The sequence below is a fragment of the Rhizophagus irregularis genome, chromosome 1, assembly GCF_026210795.1.
Source record: "Rhizophagus irregularis chromosome 1, complete sequence".
NCBI classification, from domain to species: domain Eukaryota; kingdom Fungi; phylum Glomeromycota; class Glomeromycetes; order Glomerales; family Glomeraceae; genus Rhizophagus; species Rhizophagus irregularis.
In genome coordinates this window covers 7,848,589-7,871,021 of record NC_089429.1, presented here as the reverse complement: position 1 = coordinate 7,871,021, position 22,433 = coordinate 7,848,589, and the positions used below count along the sequence as shown (strand labels likewise).

Genomic DNA, 22,433 nt, shown 5'->3' with positions numbered 1-22,433 from the left:
ACTAGCTTATTTAAATAGCCCTACTTTGAAATCAGACAAATCATTTCTTCAACTTTCACATGATCACCGCAGAGTTATCTTGATATTTATTATATTCCTTCCCAATGCTTTTCGTCGTGCGTTTCGTTTTCTTGAAAGACTGTTTTTGAACGTTTTCTGGTTATTGCTTGGTAAACACCCGGGTTTCTTCAAGATGATGTTTCATCATCAATTTCCATCGGATAAAATCATCATTCTTATTTACATCAAATTTGTATCAGAGCGCTTACGCTATTTCTTGGTTGTTAATATTGGCCGTGTTGATTAACATGTGATGGTTAAGTAGTAGATTTGAAGTTGAGTTTTCATAATTTTGAAGAACAAGTTCGTTGTCTAAATTGGAATTATTAGTAGAATTATGAATTTGTTGATTCATAATTATGAAAAGATTGATTTATTTATAACTTACATCATTTTCTTGAATCATCTGCCACCTAAGGCCGTCTTTTCATACATGAAAAGCATCATAAAAAAATTTTCCGCATCTGCTAAAGCAACTGACTAGCTTGAACAAAAAGCACCAACTAAAAAATTACGGCACTAAAAATAATTACATATAAAAATCCCCTTTTTTTATTAGACTTTTAATACATACCGTAATATATAAATTATAAAAAATACGAACATACCCTATTTTAAAGGTGGAAAACAAAAATTGCGGAAAAACAACACTTATAAGTTCTAAAAATATAAATATATCCTATTTTAAAGGTGGAAAACAAAAAGGCGCGAAGAAAAAACCACGAATTATCAGATTAGCGCGTGCACTTTTATTCTTATCAATTGGGATTTGCCGTGTGTGTCACCAACTTGAATGGTTATCATGGTTATCATAGAATTTGATCTGACATCATCTATCAATTTTCACCAATTTCATTTCAATACAAAAAATAACTTAATGTTCCATTTTTATAAATAAATTGGTTCTTTAGCATATGTTTGGGATCCTAAACATGCTAGGAAGACAATAGGAAGTGCCGTGACCTGTCTTTGTTTCTTAACACCTGGCTTAATCTCTAGTTTTCCTTAACTATCAACCGCCAAGATTTAAAAAATAGATTGTTAAGTTGTTGCATCATATAACATTTTTCGACAACGTTTAAATCATATTAAATAATGCAGATAAGGACTCTTTATTTATTTTGGTAATTATTTCATTATTTAATTAACAATTAAATACATTTAAGAATTAAATAATATTTGATTTTAATTAATGTTTATTTTAATAGATCAAATTATTACCTCGCTTGAACGAATTCGTAATGGTGATAATTAGGACACTTTTTATATTTATGATGATTCATCAGAAAATATTCTGAGATTTTCGGGTTGGTGGAGTTGGCGGTATAGATGTGATATTTTTCACATAGCCTTTACTTCCAGCTTGGCTTCATAGTACAAAATCTAACACTTTTGTGGAACGACCGGACAAAACAAATCCAGAATTCTGACTCGCTAAAATCATCTAAAATGCTTCACAAAATTAAGAAGTAAACAATTGGTAATTGAGAACTGAAGGAAAAAACTCGTATGGCGAGGTATATCATATCTAAGGAACATTGTTTTTATTTCTATATTAATTTAATTTTACCAAGTAGTATTGAAAGTTTAATAATTGAAACATTTGGTGGGAACATTTTAAAAATGATATACGTTTTCCATTCAGTAAGTTTGAAGATTATCCGGCAACAATTTCCATGTATTCCATGTTAATATCACTATGTTATGTAGTGATTAAACAGATGCAGTCATACCACGTCTGTATAAGAAGGTTAACTATAAATATAGACCCTGGAAATTTGAGAAAAATAGCAGAGACTGCTCTAATTATATACAATTAGAAAAAATATGTTTTACAACAGAGAAGTGTATATTGCCCAATGGAGACGAATTGTTATTTTATTTTACTGGAAACAAAGAAAATTACAACTGTGAAAAAACGAAATTCTAAGCTAAAGGAAAAGAAAAGGACAATTATAACATGCAATCTATATAATTTTTCAATCTCCCCAAAAAGAATTGCCGTCTTTCTAGCCATAGATAAGAAATTAAGGATCGTATTCCCCTATGGAGTACAAGCTGAGTTACTATGTTACCGGTATAGAAAAAGGATTTGATAAAAGCGTTAAATGCCTATGTAAGGCCCAGCTTCCACTATGTAACACGCAGAAAGAGGTGCCCAAATCTGAGATCAAGAGTGTTTGGTGTGTACCAAGAATTATTTTTTTGATGTATATTTTTTTTTATCTTATGTAGCTAGGGAAAGATGGTGAAAATATATGAGTTGAAGGGAGGTTTATTATAATTCTAGTTACAAGGAGATTCTAGAGAGGAAGTAAACATTTAAGATTACCGTAAATAATCTGAGAGATTTGACGAGGTCGCATAGTGTACAACAAGATAAAATATTTCTTCACATGAAAATTTACTCACAAAATCAATCCATGACAACAGCAACGATCACTAATAATTCAGATCATCGCTGTATCGCTGTACCTAAATTCATGGAAGGATATCATTAATGATATTAGTTACTTTTAAGCACCAAAGGTATATTAAAGCCATTCACAACAGATACTCAATCACTGAAAAGGAAGAAGGTAAATTGATGCAACAAATACCGTCACGTCACCTATAGAATACTAGATCTATTAAACAAATGTGGTCTTCCGATCAGATCATGAAAGTGCCTGTCTGCTGGAACATCATATTGGAAAAAAACAAAGGATCGGGACGTACTATATAGAACGTACACTCTTTCTAAAAAGATGCAAATAATAATTGGTAATATATTTTTCTCGCCCATCAGCGAACATGAGATAATAATTACTAACACATCAAAGAATCTTTGAAGTATAGCAGAAGAAAGTAATCATGGGAGACTATAGTAATTCAATTGTTGAATGGGATTGAATCAGTATCGAACCCTAGAAGATCATAGAGTGGATAGAGTAGTTAGACTCACATTGCTGTTTTGTAAGATACTTCGCCCAAAGAAAAGATGCAACGAGAATTTTATTATGTGAGGACTTAATCTGCATAAAAGAATACATTATTTTATCAAGAACGTGTTTAAACACGTAAGAGTTCACAAAAAAATCATACAATCAATGCAAAAGAAATCAATAAGAAAAAATTCACGCGAATTTTTTATGACTAAAATAGTGTATTTAAATTAAGTAGCAAATAAATGCATTCACATTTGGTTGGATGTTACATATACCATATTGAAAAAATGGACGATGAACAAGGAGAAAGTCGTAGGTTCGTTAGGTTTCCCAGGTTTGAAAATTCTTTTACACGCTCGTTGGAAACGTTTCTTTTGAGTTACGGCGCGTACGTGGATTCTTGTTAGAAGTGTGTGTGAAATCTATGAATTTTTTCTTGTACATGTAACGGAGGTTTGACGATTGGCGTTAAAACGTGTGAAATAAGTAGGAATATTATTATTATCTATTAAAAAAATAGTGAATTTTTAAATATTTAATTAGACTAAAAAGCTTTACAAAATAATTTGTTAGCGTTTAATTTGAAGGTAATCATTAAGGCAATCCTGTTTAATTTAGCCTAATTATATACTAGTAATTTAATCTATAATATTGATCTAATAATAAAATTTTTTAAGAATTAACTAATTTATAAATTTCATGGTTTCAATAATTTCTTCGTACCTAAAATCCTCCTTAATTAAAAGTTGTATCATGTCTTCAATTGCTAAATAAATACATTGATAAATTAAAATTTTTGTCGAACCTGAAATAATCGAATTAAAATTTTTAATTTGGTAGAAACTTATGATTATATTAAAATTTCTTGACCTTTTGTTACGACCTACGAATGTTGGATCTGTTGGTCTGTCACGTGATTTTTGCCGTATTACGAATCTTCCCCAGTATCACCGACACTTTTTCCACCCCCACGTGATTTTGTAATATTCATCACCGGCATCACACCCCACCGCGTTTTCACTGTTTATATTTATCTGAGGGACTTTGGTTTTTTTTGCCTCACAAAATTATTTTTTTCACATCCCTTTAAATGTCACCGGTCACGTGGGGGTGGAATTTTAATTATAAAAGTGTCGGTGATACTGGGGTAAATCGTATTACGACAATTCGTCATATGCAAAATAAAATGGTGAAACACGTTCAACATCGAATATTTCATATTATTACACAAATCGAAAAAATGCAACTGATCAGAGCTGCCTATATGGTGGCACCATATAAATGTCATTTTTGCATCAGAACTAGCTTATTGGATGATTTAGATCTATCATAAATATGTAAAATTTGATCGATCATTCAAATAAAATATGCCAATATCCTTGGAAATAACACTTTCGAAAGTTGGAAATGTGGAATTTCAAGTACTTGACTTTTTATTCTTCCCTCCTTTGAAAAAAGGTAACAAACTTTTTTTTAATGCAAATAAATATTTAAAAAAATTGACTTTTTTCTCCTAGTAAAAAAAAAAAAAATTGTATTGTAACTATAAAATTCTCTTAATTTGAAAAAATTTTATTCACAAGGGAAAGACGCGTTAATATTTATTGTAGGATTGCCAAAATATTAAATTCTGCCGAAGAATTTAAAGAATTCAGAGATTCAATTGTGTTGGTGTACTGTAAATAATATACTATATATATATATTCTTTTTTTCATCCATCAGTAAAATTATATCTTTTAATACTAATCTATATAGAAATTGAAAAAAATTTGGTGATATTTAGATCACCTGTATAAATTAATTTGGATTATGTGCCGTTACAATATCGCACGCTATCAAATTGATGCATCGAACATTTTCGATATTTAGAAATAACTTCGCGTGCTCTTCTAACGGTTGAAACATTATCAGAGACTATGGCCGATATTCGACCAACCCCAATATCAACAACAATGACTTTCGATAACCTCGATAACCGACGATAAAATATTCTCCGGTATGTGAAGTTGTGAACGTTATAGCGTATCTTTAATTAGTGTATTCATTTTCGTTTGCTATATCACAATTTGTATTTGATCATTAGATTCGTATCATGAATATTTATCGACGATATCATGATTTTATCATCGTAATTAAATAAATTTAAAGAATTTGTTCATGCTATAGAATATTATTTGTGTGATCCCGTGCGAAGCAACGGACTGTTCGCTAGGATAATCTTAAAATTATTATCAAACTCATCATAGCGTTTAACATTAATTTCATTATAATAATTAAGGAAATGTTTGAGATTTATTTACTGTATCAAGGTTTCTCCAACCATAACTGGAATTAGTGCTTCGATCCGGATTGATCCGTTGATTAGGATCACAACATTTTTCTATTATTTTTGTCAAACTATAATTTTTGTCAGATTTGAAAAAATTATTCTTCTTCAAATTTTATTAATTTTGGCCAAACTTATAGCTCCAACTCAAATAAACCGTTGCCAAACCGTAGTAAACCGCGGATTGATCCGTTAAAACCCCATCCGGATCGAAGCACTAACTGGAATGTATAGTATCTAAGTATCCAACGATCTATGATCTACAGTATAAAGTTAATTTAAAAAAAAATGATATTGTTTTGCTACACACCTAGAGATGGGTTGAGCGACTTGAGTCGGTTCGTTCCATTCGGTTTGGTACATCAGGTTCCAACTTCCAAATCGGGTTTGATAAATTTTGATATGTACTGACTCGGATCTGGACCGAAGTGACAGAAACCGATTATGGAACCGAACCTCCTACGCCGGGCAGTGGAAGAGTGTGATGGTTGTGATGGTTGTGATGGTTGTGATGGTTGTGATGATTGTGGTGGATGTGGTGGTGGTGGTGGTGGTGGTTGTGGTAGTAGTGGTTGTGGTGGTTGTGGTGGTTATGGTGGTTGTGATGGATGTGGTGGATGTGGTGGTGGTGGTGGTGGTGGTGCTCCTATACTGAGCCGAGCGAGTCGTCCGCCATTCCTATGACATACACCTGATTTAATAAATTAGAATAAACTGAATAATCTGTAATCAATAATAAATTTTAGATTTATAGTAAATAATCCCATAATTTGAATGCTGGCAAAAAAAAAACCTGTCAAATATAGTTAAACCACGTACTTCACGTACTTTTAATTTGTACCGTCTCCATTTAACAAAACTCTCAAGTACAGTACATTGATAGTACATGCAAAATAACTAAAAAAAAAGAAAGAAATTAAAAAAAGAAAGAAAAAAAAAATATGAAACAATTGATTAAAATAAATAATTTATATAACATTGTAAGGAAGCTTCCGATTACCTTTATTTTTGACCATCATGTTGGCGGTTGCATTTTTGGAAGGATTATTATTAAAAGTTAAACCATATGGAGTTGGCGATCCCAGTGATTTCCCTCTAGTACTTTCGCACCTTGCATCGATCGCTGTGATGTTAACAATAAGGTTTTTAAATATTTCATTATCGACAAAATTCTTATAAAAAAATGGTGCCACGAACATATTTATTTATTCTTTCTCGTTTTAAGTAGATGCTAAAAGATGAACTTATGACATGAATCAAGAACATTTATTTCTCCAATAAAATTAAGTTAAATTACTACTTATATTAATAAATCAAACTTACCGGGAAATTATCTGCTGTATTTCGGAATATTAACTAAAGTTGTAACTTTTTCATTGAATATTTAACATAGATTGCATCAATCTAAAAGAAAAAAAATCAAAATTTATTATGGTAGTTGACTTTATAATATTTGATCCGTTTCTACCCTACGGGTCGTATGATATCTATATTTTAACAAAAAAATTTTTTTTTGCAATTCACAGTAGTTATATTTTAGATTCTAAATCGAATAAATGAGTAAAATTGAATGAATGAGTAAAATTTGGCCAGGTCAAAAAAAAAAAAAAAGAAAATAATTTTATATTTTATCTGGTAAATTGTTCCTAATGTTGAATCAACATATCAAACACGTGATGTAATATAAATTAATATAATAAAATCATTGAATTGACGGATCCTCCTTAAATAAATAAATTATATTAACGCTGCGGCTAATTAAATATTATTTTAATACAATTCGTCCAAAGAAGATTCAATGAACAAATTTATAGAACTTTTTATTTTCGGATGTGGGGTAATAACAAAAAAAAAAATACTTTGTGATAAACAAAATAAATGATTTAATTGATTTACAAATTGGGACTCAACGCAATCATAATACCGATCTACAAAAAGTAGATTGATGAAATAAAAGAACGATTTAGAATTGCATGAGTGATACAATTTATTTATTATTTTTTTTTAAAAAGAAAGTATTTTTTTTAGGGGGAAGAAAAAAAAAGAAATAATTTGCCTAATTTGTTCACATTGAATGTTTTTCTTTGGTAAGATGCCTCATTTAGATTCTTTTTTTTTTTAGAAAAAAAAAAGAATATCAAACAAAAGACAACATATGACCAATTCTGAGACGCCAACATACATCAGATGAGTTCTTAAATGAAACAATTTACTTTTACTATTATTATTTGAAACCTGTTAGAGTTTAGAATCAAGTGAAATTGAACTAACCTATTAAGAATTTTGATGTTTTTGTGTACATAATAAAATCAATTAAAATCATTATAAATTTTTTTTTTTAAATCATGAAACAAATTTTATTTGTCCATTCTTTGTTTCACATATGTTTGTACTAATTATACTAAAATGGATTAAAATAAACAACATATTTTTTATAATGAATATTTTTTTAAAAAAATCACTTTTCAATCGTTCCTTTTAAAGAAATTCATATCTTAAAAAGTCTCATGAAATACGCCCTCAATGATCACATTGTTCTACAACATCCTTTACGTACGTCTAGAATATACATTCTTCATTCTATACTTTAGACGCGAAAAGGAAATTGTGTGATTCACGTGATATCTGATACGATGATATCTGGCCAAGATTATGTTAATTTGGCCCAAGGATCTACAAATTTTGTTAAGGCATTATAAATTATGATTTTTATTTTTTTTTTCAAAAAATAAAAAAACTTGATTGTTAAAATTCTTTTCAATTACATGCATTATAATAAATAAATGCTACAACAAAATTTTTATTGGCGCATGAAATTTAAAAGCATATAAAAATAAAAATAAAAAATATATCACGAATTCTTACAAATAACAATAGATTTGAACTATACCATACAGGGAATAAAATGATTTAACATTACAAGGTAATTTTATAAAAGGATTTTGACGTCAAACAAATAAGATTTGAAATTTGTTTGGAAATTTCCAAGTGTTACATACATTCCAAATGTTACATACATGGATCATATTTTGTTCCTAGTATAGTTATTGAACAAAGTAATTAATTAATTAATTAATGCATAACTATTTTTGGTCATTGAATATTGTCTGTACGTCGTTTGAAAGCAAAAGTATTATGTCATACGGTCAAATTTCTTTCACAATACATTAGTTATCTTTTGATATTATTATTGTAAAAACAGATATATAAACGCTTAAGTTTTTTTCATGTTTTTTTTTTTCAAAAAGAAAGAAAACAAAAAACTCATAAATCTCATAAATATCTCTCTTCCCAATATTTATAAAAATCTTGAAATCTCAAAATCTCGAAATCATTAAAATGATCGAAAATAAGTTTCAAATAGAATTTTTAGCAACATCTCTAGTTCAAAAATTAAATAGAAAAAATATTTTCCCCCCCTTATTTAATGATCCCGAATCATTTATTGCCCCAGCTGGATCAAGACCAAAAAAACCTACTAATTCATTTCTTATATGCAGAAGAAATGTCTCCAAAGAAGCGAACAGAAAAGGAGCTCACAACATGCGAGTAATTAGCAAGGCAGCCGGCATATTATGGAATAGTGCGACCCCTGAAGAAAAGGATGTATACAAAAATATAGCCGAACGTGTTTATGAAATCCATATATTAAGAAGTTCAAATTTAGTTAATTCAACTTCATTTAAAATTGAATTAACAACTCAACCTTCACCTATTTCTCATCCACTTCCTTTCCCTTCTCCATCCTCTATACTCGAAACAACATTAAATAATTATTTTAACGATCACGATAACAACCAAGTCATTCCATTTAATTCATTTAATTCATTTAATTATAATGATTTCGATGAAAATCATCAATGGATTTAATTTAGTTTAATATTAATCATTTTCTTTTCTTTTTAGTTTAGAAAATATTATCCTTCTTTTATCAATTTTTTTTACTCATCAATTATTATCTGCATGAAAATACTTACTGTGATATTAAATTTTCCATATTTTTTTTCGTATTTCTTTCTATAGAATGTATTGAACAATTTTTTTTTATATTTTATTAATAAACAAATCAATTTTACAAATATCAAATTTCGTTAATTATACATTAAATATTTTAAAAATATATGATTTTTACGATTTGATTTCTTCGCATTGTCTCACCTGATTATATTACTTTGCGCTCCCAAATTAATGATTTTAATCCAAGGACGACAAAAAATTTATCTTACATGATAAATTGATATGACTGATCTAAGGTACACGAGTACACGCAAATAACCATAAATAATCTTGCATTGTGTATCACAAAATACATGTATCAATTATATGGTCTCACGGTCGTCATACAATTATCGATCTATTCAAATTTATAGTACTGCTTACTGCTATGATAAGAAAAGCGTGATATAAAATTTCGGATTTTTTTTTTTGAGGAAAAAAAATAAATAAAATAAATTATCTAAATATGTAAAATGCCTCATTTAGGTTCTTTATTTTTTTTTTATGTAAAAATTCGTTGAAATTTATTGCTACACAATGCTACACATTTATTTTATTATTCATCTAATTTTTATGTTTCACCAATTATTCTAATTATTCTGTGATTAGATTAAAATAAACAACAGTTTTATTAATAAATAATCTTTCACTTTAATTGTTCTTTTTAAAGAATTCCATATCTTAAAAAATTCTCATGAAATACGCCCTCGATGATCACATTGTTCTACAGCATTTTTTTACGTAATTCATTTAGACGCCTAGAATAAACATATTGAACCTCCCTTCCTTCTATCGTTCAAACGCGAATAAGGAAATCGCGTGATTCACGTGATATGATACTTGGCCAAGATTATGTTTGGTTTGGCCCAAAGATCTGCAAATTTTTTTAAGGCATTATAAATTAATTCCGACATTCTGTTAGATCTATTGGAAAGTCGATAATTTATTATTCCATAAAAAGTTAATACAATTAATATACAATTGATAATTGTTTAGGGTAATTTTACTTTTATTGTACACCAATAAAATATATTTGTTCCATTTTCCAAATACTCACTTAAAGTCAAATATGCAATATTTTTATGTGTTGCAGATTTCATCGATTGTAAATTCCGCCCAATCTTTTTTGAAGAAACTCATATATAAAGCGCCCAAATTTATCATTTATTTTCATTAACTCCAAAAACTTTCTCCCTTTTTCCCAAATAATAATAAAAAAAAATCCAAATTTGATAAAAATGTCAGAAATTGAAAACTTGGCGACATCTTTAATTAATATGATTGATAGAAAAAATATTTTCCCCCCTTTATTTAATAATCCGGAATCATACATTTCTCCAGTCGGTCCTCGAACAAAAAAACCTCCTAATTCATTTTTAATATGCAGAATAAACGTACATAATGAAGCAAAACGAAAAGGAATTTATAGTATGCGTGTCATCAGTAAAGCCGCTAGTATTTTATGGAAACAAGCATCCAGCGAAGAAAAAGCTGTCTATAAGAAACTTTCTGAGCGTGTCTTTGAAATTTATTCTACTAAAAAATCTGAATAATTCTTTAAAAAAAAAAGTTTTATTATTTTTATTTAACAAAATTTGTTTTATTTTTTTTTTATGTCGTAATTTTCATATGTATTTTATATTTGGTTAACATTGAATAAAGAATTACTTTTTTTAAAAAAAATGTGAATAAAATATAAGACAAGTCAATGTTTTGAAAGCAAATGACCTATATTCCGGAATTCCGGACCAACTTTATTTTTTTTTTAAAAAAAAAAAAAGAAAGTTCGAAATGACTAATTATTGATAAAATAAAATCCAATTTTATAATTGTAAATAATACAAATTCTAAAATTCTTTTTTTAAAAAAAAATATCGATAAACAAATTTTTTATCCAAATTTGTTCATATAGAGGTTGCCACGGATCTACGTACAATGAAGAGCGTGTGATCCAAAAGGAACTTTTTCGGAAATCAACTCCGTAAAGAATATCATGATAAATACAACCCAAATTTTTTTAAAAAGGTTATCCGCAAAAAATCTTTTTGTGTATTCTTTGTGTATTTCTTGTAATTATTATTTTAATTTTTCCCTGATTGTTAAAAATTTTTATTTTTAATTAAATAAATTATTTAAAACCGGATTTTAAGGTTTTCATTAACATAATTAATTACATGGGTATTATCTGTTATGGTTTCGTTGTTCTTTTATTCTTTTCATATGCTTCCTTATTATTATGCGACTTTCTTTTTATGGATGTGATAATCCTTAAATAAATTATAAATAAATTGGTTCAACCGTAGAGAATTGTGGCACAGCAAACTTATTGAAACCGTAATGACGCGCAGCAGCAAGTTGGGATCAAATAATACCTTTTGTAATCACATTTGTTGGTTAATTCGCGTAAACGTGTTTTTCTTAAAAGCCTTGTTAGAGAATTGTGATTCAGTGATCATTTTTCCCAACAAAACGTTTTGATATAAAAATTCATGAAGGAAATTTTTTGAATAAATAATTTTTACAATTCTACTCGATATTAATTTATTAAATTAAGCTAATTTTACTGATATATATAATGATACTGTATATATATATATATTGATATATATTGTATATCAATTTCTTTTTGTTTCATGGAATAAAACGATAAGTTATCGTCGTGATTAATCACATGATCTATCAATTTCATTGGCTGGCAAATGTCGATCATCGCAGATTTCTAATGACGTACTTATCGTATCAGTGATCAGACTGATCAGTCCTCTCAACAACTTTTCTGACTTTCAAAATGGCTTTTTTACTTTGCTCTGCTGTATTTCGTCATATTAAGCCACAAGAGTTTATTTTATTAGTCATGATTAAGAAAGAAAGCTTCGACAGTTTTTTTTATTATTTTTTATCAAACTTAAAGTCGACGTTTTAAACAGAGAATTTTTTAAAAATGAACAGTGATCAAGATAGTAAGTCTCATTTGTTTCATATTCTTCCTATGTATTCTCACCACTTTCAGGAGTTAAAATTCTTTATTTGGTTTTAGAACTCCATAACTATCTTAAAGGACAAGAAAAATTATCGTATTTATCGTATTATGGCTTTCTACTACGCAACCGTAAGGTTATTGTTGAATCGATATCATTCCCAAATACGTGGGACAATCTTAACATTATGTGGAAAACTAAGTTTCTAAAAGAAGCGGAACAAATTTTTGATAAAGAAAGCTATATTTATTTAAAAAATAAGGTGCGTTTTATATTTCGCAGTTTGTGGGTAACTCCGGGTTGATTGCGATTGACTTTAGGAGAATTACTGGGTTTGACAACTTGGTATCCATCCCAAGTCCTCAATTCAGGCGCCCTAAATTTGTCGTTAATAAAGATTTTTTAATTCTGGAGGAGGAATTAAATGTGAAATATAATAAGTTAAGGCAACTCCGGGTTGATTGCGATTGACTTTAGGAGAATTACTGGGTTTGACAACTTGGTACCCATCCCAAGTCCTCAATTCAGGCGCCCTAATGCACTACTAACGAGTCTCTTCTTTACAACAGGTAGATGCTGAAAATAGACGGTTATATAAAAAGTTAAGAATCCTATGGGAAGAGATAATAAATACATACAAGGAAAACAAAGAAAATCACAATGGTACTGGTAATACATTCACACTCTATATTCATTAAATAATGTATTAAGTAATTACTTATTTGTATATAACGAAACTTTCAATGTAGGAGTTGATGTAAAGAAAGGAAAATATTCCAAAGATAGCAGTGTAGCTCCTCTCGTAGAAACTACAGAAATTGTAAATTCAGGCGATGAATCAGAAATATATTCCAACATTAATGATAATGAGTACAAGGATGACCTGGATGTTGAGTTTGTCGGGTCTGAAGTTGGACCAAGCATCGCTACTACCGAATTTAAATCAAAGAATAGAATCTCTACTTCAGTATACCCCACTGATGATAGCCCAATGGAAACTTGGATATTGCCTTCTGGCAAATCGGTAGTTGACGTAATAAGTGGCCATTCTTCTTTACATAAATCCCAGTAAGTTTTAGATCATTATTTCTTTTCCCTCTGCTTTTCAATCTAACTTATATTCATTTGCACATAGTCCATCTTATATGGGGATTATACGACTTGGAACGAAGATTCAACAGCCAGAGTGGATTGGGAGCGACGACTGGGAATATTTACAAGAAAGCGTTGAATTTCCCAAGGATTCACTAGGACCAGACGCGAAGAAACTATTTAACGATTTATTAGAAACAGTAAGTATTTAATAAAACTCTTGATAATGTACTATTGTATATTTAATTCTATTATTAACTAATTGCAGAACTCCCTTGCGGAATACTCGGAATGTATTAACAACGCAAAATTCGATGCAAAAAATAAACAAATGGTATTTGTTGTAAATGTACTTCGATGGTTGTAAGTATTTTGTATAACGATGTCATTTTAATTTTGTTATTGTTCTGATCATTAATTTATTTTTAATATTAAGTGCGGATGTAGTTTTCAATCCTACGAACGCGTTCCACTGTCCTTGTGAACAAGAATCTATTTTGGGATCACTTCTATTGCATCCCATTTTACAATACGTCTCAAACATTTATAATAAATATGTTTATATTCCGTATGTTTCAGAATTTCATGTCAAATGTTTTTCACTTTAATAATTGAAATATATTGCTTTCTCTCAAACTAGAGGAGAATTCTATCTTCAAGCAAGCGCAAATCAGCGCTTGATTCGACGTAACATTAAGCCTGAGGACAATAAACCATTAGGTCTTAAAATTGATGGAGTTTTTGAGTCTACTGGTAATAGACCGTTTGAATTTGGGATGATAGAGATGTCCGGTGGGTATAACACCGATGATTTTCCTCGATATCTGAAAGACCACGTTCGTGGATGCTGGGGTATGCGAGACCTTCTCAATAACATTGCAACGATGCTTCCATGTGGCGATTATAAGGTTATGAGACAACTTCGTGTATGGTTTCTTCATACACATGGTAAGTAAAGCGAAGTGTGAACTTTTGAGTTTTAACTTTTCAATAATTATTAAACCAAGTGTCCACATTTACTAGGACAAGATGTGCAAATTTGGGGAATGGACATTCCTGCTAAGAAAGTTTATCTTATGTTTCTCCTCGGTACTTTCCGGTTCCCAATCAGTTGGGAGGATCACTACGAACTTATGCATGCGCTACCGATATTATGGAATTTCGGAGTAAGTTTATTATTTTTGGTTTTTCTTATAATGAAGCATCTCATTTCTGATCTTTTTTTGCACAGAAAGGTTTAAATGAAACTGTTGACGTACTTGAGAAGTTAAAGAAATCACACAGCCGCAATTCAATTTTATCCTCTAAAACTTCAGCATTGAAAACTTATATTCGGCCTATTAAGCAATCTCCAAAAAAACCTACTGGCAAAAAGGCGCGTACTATAAATCCAATGAAGCGTGAACAGCTTGAGGATCCGCCTTCTCCATCACCTGTTTTTTATTAGAATATATTTTTTTTTGTGAATCGCAAAAAAAACAAAATCTTATTAATATGTAATATTAAAATTTCGGCAGAAAAATAAATAAATATGCATATATGCAATTAATCTACTACTATTTTCATCATGATTGAATATCAGTTCCAATCTCAAATTTTTGACAGAAATATTTCAAATACTGTACCAAGAATATCATTTTCTCGAAAAAAAAATATATATATACATATCGTAAATGTCTAAAAAAACTGTAGGGTAGATTTATTTCATATATTAGCGGTATGTCTAATGGTTAATGAACTATGATTACTAGAGATTCTAATTTTCCAAAATTAATATAATTTAATTTTACGGTACTAATATTTGATTTATTTTATTGAAATAAATTACTAAATAAATTTTACAAATTAACTAATGATTACTTCATAAAATTGTCCAAATCGTAAGCCTCAAGCAAATTAATTCAGCTTGCCCGAATCCATCAGTTGCTAGCTCTGAAAGACAATTATAATTTTATCAATATAAAAATGATTCTACTACCATGGTAAAAATATCCACTTTTAATCTTTTTGAATTTTTTTTTGTTTTAAAGATTTGGTATACAGTATTTCAAGGTATTAATTATTAAAGATCCGGAAAATGAATAAAGCTATTCAGCCATTGGGAACATAAGAGATGTGCCAATTAAAGCGAAACAAATTCCTGTAAACAGTTAAAAAATAAATACTCTTTTTTTTAAACCGAAAAGAAATATTTAACTTTAAAATAACATACCTTACGTTAATGTACAGGTAGATCTGTGGAAATATTCTGATAAGGTCATATATGTGTTACGCAGTGTCGATAGATCCTGTAATTTATTAGTAAAAACTGATATTTATCGATTGTTCACCATTCGTATATCATTGGAATTTCCAACTCAAATTTGTCCTTTCCTAAAATCCTCGTATTTTTAACCGATTTGTGTATGTTTCGTTGTGAATTGGTCGTTACAGACGCGCTGAAAGTGGCGGAACAATTCCAGAGATATTTTTTACGACCCGTTAATTTATCTACATCTCGTTTTTCGTTTATCGCCCAACATAAGTGGTAACATTTGCCTTCATTCCACGATAAAATCACGTGATTTCAACAAATTTCATTATCGGCGTCTAAAGGGTCCTCAAAGCAAATAAATAATAAAAAGTGTTGCTTTCGATTAAGTGATTAATCTGTTGTTTTTGCTTAACCCGATTGATTGTTACCAGGTAACAATTTTATACAGTTCAAAAAGGATATTTTTTTTAAATATCGCTTGTGAATTAAGTCGACTATAAAGTAGTGTTTCGATCCGGATAAAACCTCAAATATTTTAACGTGGGATTATAATTAAAAAAGGTTACAAATTTCGGCTTTGAGTGGACTATAATTTCGGCCAGAATTAAAATAATATTATTCCATAAATTTTTATTAATTTTGGTGGTCCCAGCCTAAATTAACCGAGCCGGTATCCGGATAAAAACCGGATAAAACCGCTACGGATCGAAACTCTACTATAAAGGGCTTAAGGGCAGAGATCGAAAAAAAATCATTAAATAATTAGAAATATAATGAACTTGATCCTTTAAAATAAAAAGATTTAAATAACATACCTCGATTTACAAAAAATAAAAGCAATGTAATATTTTCTTCATTCTCATCTTACATTATAAATAATTTTGCCCCAAATTATCATGAGATTATTGTCCAAAATTAAGAATTGTCTCATTGTCTCATAAACTGTATGTGAGTTGACATTATTTTGTCCTCTTGTGTTGAATTTTGAATCGAAAATTTAATGCTAAATTCTGATTAGCAATGTTTAAATTTTTTTTTAAAAAATTTCATCATCTACTACGTTATTAATGTGTATAATTAGAAAATGCATAATAGAGGATTGCCTGGCGTACGAATATTTCTGTATTGAAAAGAATATTAAATAATTAGAAATATAAAGATATTAATTCTTTAAATAGAAAGAGATTTAAATTTACCTCAGTTACAAAAAAAAAAAATTCTGAGAGAAACCGACTATCCTTGTGATATTTTCAGGCTTGCATCGATTTGGCCCAAATTACCAAGTAATTATTTTCCAGGGTTAAGAATTATCGAATTATCTTGAAAATAAAATAGTTTTTTAAATAAAAAAAGTAGTTTCAACGGATTTTTGTTCAATATAAATTATATGTGATACCGTTTAACCAACTCGATCGCTTTGCCGACAAATTTCTTTTGGTTGACGTTACATTACTGGTAAATTCATCCTTTCGTCCTTTTGTTGCGTTACCAAAGTCTATTGATCACTAAATATGAAAGGGATTTCATAAAAATTTTTCTTTTGAATATTATATTATCTTCCAGATCGATCAATTCGATAAAAACATAATATTTTTACGTTATTTACGTTAAACTATACCAGCAATTTTTTTCTATTGTTCGTGAAAATTTCCAAAAAGAATAGAAATCAAAAGTTAACGAGTAAATACAACTATGTATAACGATAAGAGTTGCATTATTGAGACGTGTGAAAATGGATATTTCTGATAGTAAAGTAAGGGTACGGTGAAAAGAAGGTTGGGAATAATGAGCAAAATTCCAAACTCAACTACTAAAGCGCAAAAGAAATTTTTGTACTGAAAAAAAAAGTTCATAAACCAGTTTTCTCTCTCTCATTGTTTTTTTTTTTTAGGAAAAAAAAAACTTTAAAAGGAACATTTAAAATTTTCAAACAAACATACTCTATGTCGGTTGTTAAAAGTGTAATTTCAAATAATGTGAAAAAAAGACGACTTGACCCTCCTTCTTGGACTGTACATATAATAAAGAAGGACCAAGTCGAAAGGGAGATAAGAAAAGAAAACCAAAAATAAAATGCACTGGATAAACTGTTAAATGTGTAGATATTCAATGAACATCATCACTCGTTAAGTCACGTGATTCGACATATCGATGTAAAATTGTAAAAATGTAAAAAATAATTCAAGAAAATGATTTTTGAAATTACGATTTCCGGGTTTGAAAAAATCTAACGTGTTTCCAGGCCTAACTGCATCATGATCTGGCTCTTGTGTACAGATCATATACCAAAGAACCGGTATATCAAGAACCAAGTACGGTCAACAAGAGTGGATTATCGATGTTCAAAATTTTCTGTCCGTTGATCCCGTAAAAAGTATTATTCAAGATTAGTACCTTTTTATTATTGGTAAATAATAAAAATGATAACATGCATACCGAAAATCTGTTTGGTGACAAAAAAATAAAAATAAGAGTGAACTATTGCAATAATACACACAATATTATCATATTTTTCATATGGGTTGTAGTTGTAATTAATTATTAAGCGGATGATCATTACGATTATTGAGCATTTGAAACCACAATAAAAGGACATAAAAGGACATAAAAAAACCTTTTTGCTTTCGATATTTCCTTATTTGAAATTTTTTTGTTTTTTCATTTTTTCCTAATTTGATCAGCCGCAGTTTCCTTGTACGCTATTAATTGTTGAATAAAGTAGTGATTATCTCGGAGTTCGCGATATTGATAATATTATTATTTCTATATTTAATTTATTGAATTTAAGAGTCCCCCAATTTACACTTTTTCAGCACATTATTTATGATTGTACCTATTGAATAAATTGTTTGTTTCATAATATAAATGAATAATGGATTTTTTATTAAAATACAAATTTAGGGATTATGAAGCGGAAATAATATTAGAGGTTGATGTTTATTGAATTTTACGATATATTTATTTAATCTGAATAATTTGTACAATTCAACGATATATTTATTAATTTATAATTTAACAGTTAATTGTATCATACCAAAGAAATTCTTTTAATTTTTTTTTAATTAATTTTTAATGTTACATTTTTAATGATTCATGACAATTGTCATTCCCTTTTTTATCTCCATAGAACATAATCAACCCTTTACAGGAAATAAAATTATTTTATGAATGACGTTATTTGATCATGGGATTACTTATAAAAAGGTACATTCTCGCCTTCAATCATTTTCAAAAAGGTTCCTTACTCAAAAAAAATTTTTTTTTTTTAATAATTATCATTAAAACTAAAATAAATTCATTACTTTCATAATTTTGACCATTAAATTTATAGACCTTATTTTTATATTTAAATAAATTGAATAAAATAATTTCTGTCAAAAATTCTTGCTTCTTTCATAGTAGAAGATTTATTCATTGACCTTAGGTTTCTATTTACTTAATGTTTAAACTTGGTCTCATTGGTCTCATTTCAATTTGGCAAGTTTAAGAAATGTTTGATGGAGATTCAATTTCTTCAATTAATTTCCAATTCATAGAAGAAAATCTAAGTAATATAATTAAATCACAAAAAAATCTTGAAAACATTTCTTTTAATTTTGATAGCCTTCACTTATATAATTCACTAAATAGTCCTAGTCATTCATCTCCTTATCCTAAATTGAATATCAATCTTTCAATTAAAAGAGATCGAATGGCAAAGATGGCCGGGAGCCACACTTGTGTCATGGCCTCTAATAAATGACTCAAGTAAATCCCAAAGCAATTTCTGGTTTCAAAGCATGCTTTTTCTTGATCTTTGAGTTAACAGAGATCATGTTTATTTAACAAGGATTCGTTAATGAACAGCTCTAAGTAGAATATTAGCAATTGCTTGGGGTTATTTGATGACTTTGACTCAAACGAAACTCCAGGAAGAAGAAAGAAGCTTACTCTTATAATATAGTCCTTTAACAGTGAATTATGACTAGATAAAATATAATTATTAGAATTATCGAACTTAGTAATTTCACATAAGATGTATTATACAAGTTTTTTGTTATATAAATAATCTGATAAATGATCATTTTTCTAGTTTTCATTTAATAAATTTTTTTTTTTTAACTATTTCAAGACACATGATTCCACGTGCCAACAATATAAATTTAGAACACGTGAAGCCCTTGGTTTGACTTAAAGTAACGTGACTAAAAATTAAAATTAATTCTGCGCCTACCTGTTTTTGTTACCGAAATAAGTAATTATTTCTATATCAAATTTTGATAAAGTTGTGATACTAGAAAATAAATGACAATTCACATGACAACTAAATACAAATAACTTGTAAAGAAACCTGATTCTTCTTTTTTTCAGCTTAATTTAAAAATACTTTTTAATCCGAATGAGTAAAAATCATTTGAAAAAATTTAAAATTTTATAAAAATTACAAAAGTTGGGGAACGAAAATTACGCCAAGGACAGGGGACATAGCTGAAGAAGTAAAGATATGATTATGCACACTATGATCATGAGAACCCATTTGAAAATAATATGCATAGTATTAATTAACTCATTTTAATTGCGGAATCTCTAATTCAGGTTAAAACAATTTTTTTTTTTATCAATCATTGCCTTATCATCGGATAAGATATATTTTTTTTTAAACGAATTTTACCGTATGTACAAAGAATATTCACAGAATCATGGATGATAATTTTTCTGGATTATCCGGAGTATAAACTAATAAACTCCTTTCATGCTAATTGCTAATTAGTATTCATTATACATCATACTTTCATAAAGTCTGCTCTTTAAATTTTCCATTTGGGCTTGGCAATGAATATATTTTAAGAATCATTTCTTTTGGATATGTATTTTTTTTCTTTGCCTTGAATATTTTATTTCCTCTAAAATAGATTCTTTGAATATTGCATTTTTTTTTTAATGTTTTGATTTTTAAGCGTTTAAATATCAATTAATATTATTCGTTATCAGTATAATAAAAAAACAAGTCTAGAACCGGTTTAGAATATATTTAGTCTTCATAATAAAATTCAATGATATGTGAGAGATATGCAGGATAATAAATATGCTATAACTTAAAAAAGTTGTTGATTTTTAGAAATTATTAAAAGATTTTCGCTGCGCCAATACATATATATATATTGTGAAACATTTTCTCAATATTTATGGACAAGTTGTAAAAAATATTTTCACACGGGATTTGAAATATGTAACATAATTTACATAAATAGTTAATTAAATAAAAATTATGTTACATTTTGAGAAATTGGTTACGTACTTACGTACGCAACTTTGATATGTAAAAAAGGTTCTATTGCTATTGTTATTATAAAAAAGTCATATGGTGTGACTATGGTGTGAGGGTTTTCCAATATGTTTATTAGTACATTGGGCCAAAATATGGTGTGCTTATTTTATATGACGTGATTATACAGGGGTGACTATATAGGGGGTTGACTATATATATATAACTGCATATAATATATATATATGCAAAAATTTAAAAATTAAAAATTTTCATCTTTACTTTTTGATATCGTATCTTATACGTATAGAAACTTTTAAATAGTGATGCCGACTTAACTTTTAATATGCTGTAATGTTTAAAATGTAAAATTAAAATAATGTGAATTTTTATCTTTTACATGAATCTTAGTAATAAACTATTATTAAACTATTATTAAACCCTATTGAAACTAAAACACTAAATGACAAAACCGTTTATTATTTAACTCCAGTTAAGTCGGCACACTATTCCTTTTTCCACTTCTTTTCTCCTTTCAAAATCCTTTTTTTTTTTTGAAAAAAAAAAGTCTGGAAGATAGCCGATAAGCTTCTTTTGTGCACACTCGTGCAAAATGTAAAGAATTTCCTAAATATTGTGATAAAATAATATTAAGGGAGACCCGATATCTAGCTGCAAAGGATACAAATAATTCAAATTTAAATTTTCTTGAATGTGTTAAATTTTTATTTGTGATATGAAGAAGGTTTCTTTTAGGTCGATATGATTTCTTTAAAGTTTAATTGAAATACCAAAAGGTTTATAATGTAATGATTAATAAGCCATATAACACACTTATTATACACTTCATTATTAATATTATAAAAATGAGGTCACAAAATTCCTAAAAGTTAGGAGAAACACCGCAATAAACAGAAAGAATTTAATCATCCTACAAACCATATTCATATCAAACATTTTATATGAGAGGTTTCATAAGGATCCAGCGTAGAGAAAGGTTTGCAAAGAAATAACTTTTAATTTTTTCTTTGCTGAACTTCTTTCTTTTTTTTACATTCGTTTAATTTTTTTTCTTTTTTTTTTTAGACATCCACTTCATAGTCTTACCGCTTCTTACAATTGATCACATGATTAATTTTTTGTCGAATGAAGACACCAAGTGAAGTGAAGTAATTTCAATGATCGATTGTGATGAAGCAGGTAAATATTTTATGTTAATCAGGTTAATCATATTTTATATTTATACAAATATTTACTTTTACTTTTAGGAATTAAGATATGTGGATGTTCTCTATGCTTTATGGCGTGTCCTGTATCTACCAGGATCAATGTCCATACAAACAGTGGATCAGTATCAGTATAGTAGGTAATAAATATATCACCTTTAATTTTATCTAAAATTAATCAAACCCATTTGCAATTTTATTAAATTAAACTTCTACCCACTTCCTCAGGATTTGATGGTAAAAGTGTCATAGGCAATGACAAAAATTTTATACCATAACAATAAAGTTCATTTGCAACCACTCTATCATATCTACAATCAACCGTAGA

General features: G+C 28.6%; 5 protein-coding genes across 5 annotated transcripts; all 5 read left to right on the top strand.

Annotated features, from left to right (window-relative positions):
- Window positions 1-5,758: 5,758 nt before the first annotated feature.
- OCT59_001563 (uncharacterized protein) lies at window positions 5,759-6,079 on the top strand (the record flags this gene model as incomplete). Its single annotated transcript, XM_066139668.1, has 1 exon — window positions 5,759-6,079. The coding sequence occupies one exon, from the start codon at window positions 5,759-5,761 to the stop codon at window positions 5,996-5,998; it is 240 nt and encodes a 79-aa protein (XP_065989057.1). The 3' UTR covers window positions 5,999-6,079.
- A 2,574-nt stretch (window positions 6,080-8,653) lies between these two features.
- OCT59_001562 (uncharacterized protein) lies at window positions 8,654-9,184 on the top strand (the record flags this gene model as incomplete). Its single annotated transcript, XM_025326217.1, has 1 exon — window positions 8,654-9,184. One exon carries the CDS (start codon window positions 8,654-8,656, stop codon window positions 9,182-9,184), a length of 531 nt encoding a protein of 176 aa, XP_025177233.1.
- A 1,364-nt stretch (window positions 9,185-10,548) lies between these two features.
- On the top strand, window positions 10,549-11,341 carry OCT59_001561 (uncharacterized protein; the record flags this gene model as incomplete). The annotated part of the gene is made up of 1 exon (XM_025332101.2): window positions 10,549-11,341. The coding sequence occupies one exon, from the start codon at window positions 10,549-10,551 to the stop codon at window positions 10,861-10,863; it is 315 nt and encodes a 104-aa protein (XP_025177234.1). The 3' UTR covers window positions 10,864-11,341.
- Window positions 11,342-12,251: 910 nt separating this feature from the next.
- Window positions 12,252-14,827, top strand: OCT59_001560 (uncharacterized protein; the record flags this gene model as incomplete). The annotated part of the gene is made up of 10 exons (XM_066139667.1): window positions 12,252-12,270; window positions 12,348-12,550; window positions 12,858-12,951; window positions 13,038-13,356; window positions 13,424-13,580; window positions 13,649-13,743; window positions 13,817-13,948; window positions 14,021-14,328; window positions 14,404-14,546; window positions 14,612-14,827. 10 exons carry the CDS (start codon window positions 12,252-12,254, stop codon window positions 14,825-14,827), a joined length of 1,686 nt encoding a protein of 561 aa, XP_065989056.1.
- A 4,297-nt stretch (window positions 14,828-19,124) lies between these two features.
- OCT59_001559 (uncharacterized protein) lies at window positions 19,125-19,376 on the top strand (the record flags this gene model as incomplete). Its single annotated transcript, XM_066139666.1, has 1 exon — window positions 19,125-19,376. One exon carries the CDS (start codon window positions 19,125-19,127, stop codon window positions 19,374-19,376), a length of 252 nt encoding a protein of 83 aa, XP_065989055.1.
- Window positions 19,377-22,433: the final 3,057 nt, after the last annotated feature.